The sequence below is a fragment of the Manduca sexta genome, chromosome 16 (genome assembly GCF_014839805.1).
Source record: "Manduca sexta isolate Smith_Timp_Sample1 chromosome 16, JHU_Msex_v1.0, whole genome shotgun sequence".
Lineage (NCBI taxonomy): Eukaryota > Metazoa > Arthropoda > Insecta > Lepidoptera > Sphingidae > Manduca > Manduca sexta.
In genome coordinates, this window is record NC_051130.1 from 7,275,390 (window position 1) to 7,285,184 (window position 9,795).

Consider the following 9,795-nt stretch of genomic DNA (forward strand, 5'->3'; position numbering starts at 1 on the left):
GTGGGAGATAATGTAGTAGTTGCATTTATGGGGCGGTTGTGTGCGATTGGAATAACATTTCTATTTGAGTCGTGATGCTGACCGTATATTCGCAATTCTGAAACCTCTTGCTCGGAATTCCTGCATATTAATAGTAGTCAGACACAAAGGTATCTAAACAAATTCAAAACTTCAAATCGCCTTAATACATCATTTTTTATCCTTAACAATAATAATTTTATTATCACTAATATAAAGAAGCTAAAACCGTTTACTTTATTTTAGTCAAAAAAAATGATTGCGATTGAAGTTAATGTGTAGAGGAATTTTGAAGTTTTACAATGTTAACTTCTAAATTTCGCAATAATCTCCCTATATTCGGCGTTGTGTTCTAATTCTAATTTCTTCATTAGTTCTTGATACTTCACTTTTTGACTCGGTGAGCATTTAACACAATCAGTTTTAACCATTTCAGGACATTTTTCTGAAAAGAAAAATTACAATAAACAAATTAAGTTTAAACAATTATACAAAATAAAAATTGAAAATTAGGGCCGTAACGTTTTCTTCCACTTTCTTGGTTTGGTGCAATTTATAGTCAGGAAGTTCACAATTCGAATCTGAAGCCAAAAAACTTTGTGTCGTATTTCTGATAAGGATTGCTCTGGACAAATTTCTCTTTACAGGTGGTAGGATATATTTTATATCAGCCCGGATATCGACCACAATACACAAGATTTTACAACCCGCTATAGTGCTCCTCTTAAGTGTATCGCGTTCCTTGATCGGCCTGTTTATCCGGTTCCAACAGGCCGGCATAATTGTGTCGACTATGGAAGAGTAATCATTACTCCTCAGTCGACATTCTATTGTACCCCACTCCACTTGCCATCAGGTGCACATTTTCGCAAAAAGATACAGGGTTGAAGTCAGTATGGTGAGTAGTCGTAACATCTAAGTCAAATCCATTTCTGAGATAAACTTGAAATACTGTTCCGCCGCCCCTAGCTTGAGGTGATTAATATAAGGCAGATGAATAATATACGTAGTGTTTGTCTCCATCAATTGTTTTAAGATTTTAATTATTGAGCGAACTATACAACGCGCTGTTTATAAATCGTAAAAATGTTTTACATCGAAATGAAACTACTAAAAGTTCTTTTTTTGCGATGATTTGTTAAGTTATTCTGACGTTTCGAAGTCTGCAGCGTTCATGACCACGAAGCGGATTGACATGGCCATCCAAAGACTTAGTGTTACAATATCTACCAATTTTTTAGGTTATACACAAATTCATTTTTGGACTCTTTTTGGATTATTATCTAAGGACGCTGTGAAATCATGTCATACGGACATTCCAAATAAGAGCGACTTATTACCAATTGGTAATAACTTTTGGAGTAAAAATTTGCCCCTGATATCCGGTTTATAACTAACTACATAGTTTAATATCTTTGGTCATAAATTATTTTAAGATTACCTTTAATATGTTGGTATTTTTCACACGGTCCACGATCCATGAGGCAGTTAAAGGCCTCTCTTCTTTTAACATTGCTCTCGACAATGCGCTGAATATCCAATTTATCGAAGACATCCGAATCGTATGTGATGCTTAATACTCCACCAAAAGCTGCCATGACTATTAGTAATAGCTTCATTTTTAATCTATATTAAAAAAGAAAGACAAGATTAAAAAATTAATCACCCGGTGCAAGTGGTGTAACGCTTGTTTCCCCAATTTACTAATACGAATATAATCTTACTCCAACATTCGCGAATGCGAAAGCGAATATCAGATTTGACGTGATGACAAAAGACTTGAATCATTATGCGTTCATGCGTTAAACAGTATGACACTAATATTTCAGATTGTAGAGGGAAGTGCTGTATAACACAGCGCACCATAATTTTAAGTTCACCTGCTATTCCTTACGGTTTATGGATAGCCATGGCGCTTGCCATTAGAGAAGGATAATCATCCTCAATCAGGGAGTCAGCCTATAGCCATATTGAGCACAATTTTTTAACTTCAGGTTCATACCGAGTAGAAAAACCTAATATCACTTTGCCCGACCCGGGAATCGACCCTGAGATCTCATTACTTTCTACGTGTTGTAATACAACTACGCCACGTTTCAACATTGTGTGAATATAAAGCACTTTAACATATTTTTAAAGTTTCATAGTTTCAGAGTCGTTTTATTGAATATTTTGTCAACTAGCATTCAATCTTAGCATTCATATCCAGAATTTTCAAACAATTAACATAAAATTACGATCGTAAAAATAAAATTAAGCACGTTACGCCCATAGAATAAATAAAACTAAAAGATTAACATAATAAAAATGCGTCATATTTTGTAATTTAATTGGCAGTTAAGAGAATATAAAGCATAATAAGAGAAACCACTCTATAATCGACTTACCTTTATATGCAACGGGCGTCCACTGCAAATAGGTATTGAATCACTTCACCTCTCATATATAGGGCACTTATAATGTGCGGCATTATTTATTAATTATTAAGATATGTGTAGAAAGAGGAGCATTGGGATTTCTATATTTTTTGCCTACAAAAATGTTAATATAGGTTATTAATAGATTTTTGTGATGAGGCAGTAAGGCTACTACCTTAACCGCTGTAGCTACAAGAAAATACTCTTAGGAGACTGAATGTTCATCATTTTTGAGGACATTAAGATCTGCACTCATTGATTTTTAAATATATGTATTATATTTAAAAGTGAGCAAGAAAACAGGTAATTTATGCGAAAACTTTTGATGTCATTCGACCTTGTTCCTTATATCCTTTGATCCCTATCAATGACGCTATGGAGCCATTGGAGGTTCGAGTACCTTTTTGTCAGAAGTAACAAAAATCATCTCTAAACCTATACTATATCCAAAATTTCTTGTATTAATCAATTCAGTCATCATATTTTTATTAAGTGGCTTAGTTGAATTCTGTGTGCTCGGTACGATCACCGCTTTGGGGTCCTGTGTTCATATCCCATCCCAGTAAGATGATATTGGGTGTTACTGCTCAATATTAGCCCGTATTTCACAATTTGTGAACGCTATGGCGATAGGCGCGCTCCCTGTTACATCACGGGATGGAAGACACCATGTAAAAAATGATTATCCTGGTTGCAACTCCGTCGACCCTTTGGGGAATAAAAAGCGTGAAGTATGTATAACAAAGTCTACATATTCAAAATAATTATAATGAATCTATCCTGTTCTAACACACAAAATTTCGTGTGTTCAATTAGCTGTAAATACCTTCAAGAGGTAAACACACTGTCATCTATACCCTAATACTTCATTAAAGATACTTGTATTGTGTATTACCTAATGGTGTTTCGAAATAAAATAAATAAATGCATCGAATATGTACTTTTTAATACTACATTATTATATAAGTAGAGTGTCGTGAGTGTTAAATAACATATAAACTAATATCGAATTTAATCGCTTTTTTATATTTAAATGTTGTCGCGATATTTCGAAGACTTTGCAGCCTTATGATCATGAGGCTGATTTTGGTTTTGCTCGTTTAAAAAGTCAAACGCAATATCTACCTACAATCTACAATCAACGCAATATCTAATTACAATTATATATTTTTTTTTTTACTGTTGACGATCCGATCTACGCATAATGAGCTCACAACGTCTTAAAGTCTGGCAGCTGACCTTTTGGGTTCCGAATTCCGATTGAATTAAATGCATAACAGGATCCTAGGAAAGTTCAAAGTATCATCCGTGTCGGACCTAGTAGTTCAGTATCTAACTATTATCAAAAAGTCAACTAATATTTATGTTTGAGTTATGCAACATGTCTGCACTTGACCTAACAGCAGTATAATAAAATACAGGATCTATATGCTAAGGGCAGTGCCCCTGAGAGTTTTATGCGTTCCGATAAGGAAATCGCGTATAATAATACATACAACATACATTATTAGGTTTTAAAACTGATAGGTAATAATAATATGCAATGATCCCTTCTTAACCGAATTTCAGCCATGGCGGCCAATCTAAATGGACATCAGCCAAATACACAGGAAATGTAGTGCACAACTGCGCAATACACAGTACTCGATGTTCCTTTACTCTCATAGTCCGGTGAGACGACAATCTGACACGACCGAGAATTAAGAGTAGAAGCAACGACTTTACGTCAATTTCATAACTCCGAACTGCGACTGAGTATTTTTAAGATGAAGAAAACCCAGTCACTATACTATGGCCAATCACAATTATTTTGGCCTAACCTGGGATTCGAACTCAGTAACTCAACGCGGTAGTTGTATTCGTACTATGTACAATTACAACTACGCCACCAAGGTAGTCAAATAATATTGTACATATTTAATAGGTTGCAAAATAAATAATATTTTCCCAATAATTTATGAATAAAATCAAACGCCTGTTATATGTTCAGGGCAAACAAACCGCAACACAATTCGAACGCTACCTATTTTATCTGTGACGATATTGCTGAATGTGCCTCCTTGGCGCTCTGGGGCTGAAGCTATCTATTTTATCTGTGACGATATTGCTGAATGTGTCTCCTCGGTGTTCTGGGGCTGAAGCTATCTATTTTATCTGTGACGATATTGCTGAATGTGCCTCCTTGGTGCTCTGGGGCTGAAGCTATCTATTTTATCTGTGACGATATTGCTGAATGTGTCTCCTCGGTGTTCTGGGGCTGAAGCTATCTATTTTATCTGTGACGATATTGCTGAATGTGTTCCCTTGGTGCTCTGTGGATGATGCTACTTATTTTATCTGTGACGATATTGCTGAATGTGTCTCCTTGGTGTTCTGGGGCTGAAGCTATCTATTTTATCTGTGACGATATTGCTGAATGTGCCTCCTTGGTGCTCTGGGGCTGAAGCTACCTATTTTATCTGTGACGATATTGCTGAATGTATCTCCTCGGTGTTCTGGGGCTGAAGCTATCTATTTTATCTGCGACGATATTGCTGAATGTGCCTCCTTGGCGCTCTGGGGCTGAAGCTATCTATTTTATCTGTGACGATATTGCTGAATGTGTTCCCTTGGTGCTCTGTGGCTGAAGCTACTTATTTTATCTGTGACGATATTGCTGAATGTGTCTCCTCGGTACTCTGGGGCTGAAGCTATCTGTTTTATCTGTGACGATATTGCTGAATGTGTCTCCTCGGTGCTCTGGGGCTGAAGCTATCTATTTTATCTGTGACGATATTGCTAAATGTGCCTCCTTGGCGCTCTGGGGCTGAAGCTATCTATTTTATCTGTGACGATATTGCTGAATGTGCCTCCTTGGCGCTCTGGGGCTGAAGCTATCTATTTTATCTGTGACGATATTGCTGAATGTGTTCCCTTGGTGCTCTGTGGATGATGCTACTTATTTTATCTGTGACGATATTGCTGAATGTGTCTCCTTGGTGCTCTGAGGCCAAAGCAACGACGCCTTCCTATAATCCTTAACGCTAATAAAAAACAAAATATGTGAAAGTCATTGTAACTACTAGAAATAGTGAGACTTAATAATACTTCGTAATGAAAGGTGTTGGATGGTGTTTTTGTTGTTTATGGGCGGTCTTATTACTTGCCATCAGGCGAACGGCAAGCACGACTCATTCAAAACAATAAAAATAAGAATTATATATCTAAGCAATAAACTTATCAGTCGGATTTGTCTATTCATATATTTTTTTTGTTTACTATAAACTTTAACAATTATAGAAAGGCGTCTTGGCTATAGCCTCTGTAGTAGCAGTTTGTATACATTTTCATATAATACTATGATACCATTCATTTTAGTTTAGGCATTTTTTTATTATATAATAGTGAATAATAGATATATAATTTTGAGAATATTAAAGTAATGATGGCTTATATTTGGACATCAAATTTCTACGGCCGCCAAATACACTTAAAAAAAGATTAGCCTAATATTGACCGAACTAAGATCTATTGCTTTAGATTATATGAATGATAGAAAATTAAATCCAATGAATAATATCAGCCCTGTATTATATACTGTCCCACTGTTGGGTACGAGCCTCCCCTACTACTGAGAGGGATTAAGCCTTAGTCCACCACGCTGGCCTAGTGCGGATTGGTAGACTTTACATTCCCTCGAAAATTCCTACTAGAGAATTTCTCAGATATGCAGGATGTTTTCCTTCACCGTTAAAGCAAATGTTAATTCACAAAGAATACATACATAATTTTTTTAGAAAAGTCAGAGGTGTGTGCCCTTGGGATTGAACCTGCGGTCATTCGTCTCGGCAGTCCGTTCTACAACCAACTAGGCTATCGCCGCTAAATCCAATGAATACACCGTTGAAAAGATTTTTATTAATTTCTTCCCCAGTTTGGCAAATTTTATGTATTGCGTAAAAATTAAAACAATAATTAAACCCAATATTTTTATTTTTATGTCCAAGAATGTAATTCAAGCAAAATTCATCGGTCAGTGACTTTATTATACATTATCCAGGTTATTGTGCGTACCTCTCCAACATCTTATTGTACAAATCATTATGGTACTTCTTCAAATACTCTGCGTTATATTCGTAAATAGCCTTTTGTGAAGCATTACAGTCGCCACACTTTGTCTTCAATATACGAGGGATAACATCTGTAATAAAAAAAGATTGTTAAATATACGTTTTATGTACAGTCAGTCTTAAAAGTAGCTGAACAGATTCTAAACTTCAAATCGGTTGTACACGTTAACTTAATTGAAATATTATTTTTTTTTGCTTTGGGTGATAAAAATTAAATCGGCTCCATTTTCATTTTTAGCGAAGTAAATTCTTTTGGTAACGACACAAATTGTTTAGTTACTTATGTGGGTAACAAAACAAATTCAAAAATATCTAATAATTTCTCAAACGAAACTTATAGAGTGTAAATAAATCATAACCCAGTATACTTCTCTATGTGAATAATACATGTTTCACATACGCATTTTATTACATAAAGCCAAGTGCTAACATTTCAATTGTTTTTACGCATTTGTAAAGCGCGTAGACGTTATAAATTTGCTACCGACAAATACTACACTGTTATAAAAATTACCATGATATACTTGGGTATGGCTTCACTGGAAAACTACGCAAAATTCAGTGTCTTTGAAACTTGTTAAATATAGAGTACAATAGTCTAAACAGCAGTGTTTTTTTTTTTATAAATAAATGTCCTTTGACGTGGCCCTAAAGGAGGCTCTATGGGCAGAGCAGCCGACGGTCATCGACCTCCATCGATATCAATTAATTGGCCATTGGCTTTGAGTTCAAACGGTACGCAGCTATAAAACCCAAATAGATACTTCATTAAATAAAATTCATTACCATATTTTAAAAGCCTTTGATTAACTCAGTACCATTAATCTGGAACAATCTATTTATCTTTTATGAGGTACTTTAAATTCTATAGTTTCTGCAATAATCTGTTATAAACTGGTAGGTCTCTCATATGTGAGAGCTCGCCTGGGTAGGTATCACCGCAATGTCTATTTCTACTGCCAAGCAGCAGTGTGTAGTCACTTTTGTGTTCCAGTTTGAAGGACTTTGTAGCCAGTGAAACTACTGGACATACTGAGACTCAACATCTCATGTCTCAGGATAGCGAGCGCAGTGGAATACCATATAATACTTTGTAATTCAAGGTGTTTGATGGTGTTTCTACTATTTATGGGCGGTCGTATCGCTTACCATCAAGAAAACGGTAAGCTCATCTCGTCATTCAAAGCAATAAAAAAATATCAAGGGTAATATATATGTACCATATACGTGTTTTCATAAATATGTCCAATCGAATGCAATCTCTGTATCTCCAAAAAATCTTTGCTTATACGTTAACGAATCAAACGAACTTCATTGTGATTGGCCACTAGAGCCGCAGTCATAAATCTATGGATGTTCGTGCCTATGGTTTGAATACTAACCATTCGAAACTAGCGATCGTTAAATTCACTGAAGTTATAAAATTATAGCACAGTACAGCTACATATTGATACCGCGTCATTATGACATAGCATTACTAAATGAAACCACATACTTATCAGAAAATAGCACCTTTCAATAACTTAGTTGCCTCGTAGGTGTAAAACCAAAAAAAATTAGTTTCGAACACAAAAAAAAGTAATTTTAATTTTACATGCCTCTACTACCATTCTTATAGAATTTGTCGCAGCGGCCACATCACACTTTCAGTCAGAAATACACTCACGCACACGCCATATTCGCACTAAACTACAAAATTATCAAAAAATCAGAAAAGTAAAACTGTTATTTTTAGTGAAAATATTTGTTATACATAGATTTTCGGCACAATGTTAGCAGTGTCAAAGGGAGTATGTGGTTATATTAGTTATATATTGTTAAGAAATAATACCTCTGATAATTTGGTATTTTTCGCTGCAAGGGCCCAGGTCCATAAGGCACGCATACGCTTCCTTCCTTAGATCGTCAGTTACGACGATCTCCTTTATGTCAAGAATGTCGTAGATGTCTCCATCATGTTCAAGTTTCACCGAGTATGACCCAGCGACGAACAAACAAAGTACTAATAATGAACGCATTGTTTCTGTTCTGAAACAAGACAGAAATATAAATGTGACTGTTAACAAACATTAGTATCAAATAAATAATTTAGACACAAACTTTAAATTAAAGGTTGAAAATATACAAAAATCTTCACCAAAACATTTTTTTTCATATTTGTGACTTTTAATAGGTATCTTTTAGACATTAATTGTTGTTTCTGTTATATAAAGAATTAATTAGTATATATTATCATTTATTATTTATTAATTAATGATGAATTGAATTAAAAACACCGCAAAGAAGAATTCTAACCAAAGTTTTAAAGTAAATGAGAAATATGTTTAAATAACGATTTATCGATAAATTTTAAAGGAACAAAGTTTATATTCGGCTTTCATTAATAAACAATTTTTCATGTATTATTCACTCGTGAAAAAAAACGTTTAGTAATTTCGTAGATGTGCGCTAGAACAGAAGAAAGAAAGAAAGAAAACCGGCAAACAGAAAATAATTGAAAAAATCAATGATTTGTGTTCTATAACACTTCCCTTTATTATTTATTACTTTTATATCAATATATACACACCAGGATCTAAAGTTTTATTATATGTATAGTTAACTTCCCAATTGTTATTTTTTATTTTAATTAATTGAGTAGACAATGGACGTATAATTTTAAATAGCCATGTATTTAATAAATTATACGAAAAAAAAATTCTTACATGGTATGATTGCAAAACTTAGATTACCAAAGGAAATAATTTAATAAGACTTCGAAAAATATTTGACAAAATCCAAATCAGGATACTATCTATAGTAATATACCCAAGTAAAATCTAAATTCTTAAACTCTAAAACAAAGTAAGCGTTTACCTAATCTAAGCAGTTTATATAAAGAAACTAAAAATCAACATATCTCTTACCCTTTAACCGACGACGGATGTCAATAACTAACAGATGAGAATATCTAAGCACGCAATTTATAGTGAAACGGCTTACGGTATATACCTAAAAACAAAATATCGCCGCACTAGGATTGATGTCACAGTTATAACGCTTTTATGACTTTGTTTAGAATTCCTAGATGCAGAAGAAAATCTAAGAAATTGCCATGAACTTTATTTATATTAAATTAAAGTACAACCACATCATATACAGAGTCATTTTGACATCGCGTTTCTAAATGAAACCACATACTTATCTATTTGAAAATAACACTTTACTCTAACTAACTAACTAACAGTCACTTGAGCCGTAGACGTAAAATT

The 9,795-nt window shown here is 34.3% G+C and overlaps 1 protein-coding gene and 1 long non-coding RNA gene across 2 annotated transcripts; both read right to left on the minus strand.

The window, feature by feature from the left end:
* Positions 1–439: 439 nt before the first annotated feature.
* Positions 440–2,460, minus strand: LOC115446242. Its single transcript, XR_005112450.1, has 3 exons — positions 2,406–2,460; positions 1,460–1,644; positions 440–463 (listed from the first exon to the last, which is right to left on the minus strand). It is a non-coding gene; the product is annotated as an uncharacterized LOC115446242 (long non-coding RNA).
* A 3,929-nt stretch (positions 2,461–6,389) lies between these two features.
* On the minus strand, positions 6,390–9,593 carry LOC115446241 (allergen Tha p 1). Its single transcript, XM_030172825.2, has 3 exons — positions 9,451–9,593; positions 8,376–8,572; positions 6,390–6,615 (listed from the first exon to the last, which is right to left on the minus strand). Exons 2-3 carry the CDS (start codon positions 8,560–8,562, stop codon positions 6,476–6,478), a joined length of 327 nt encoding a protein of 108 aa, XP_030028685.1. The 5' UTR covers positions 8,563–8,572; positions 9,451–9,593; the 3' UTR covers positions 6,390–6,475.
* Between the last annotated feature and the right edge of the window lie 202 nt (positions 9,594–9,795).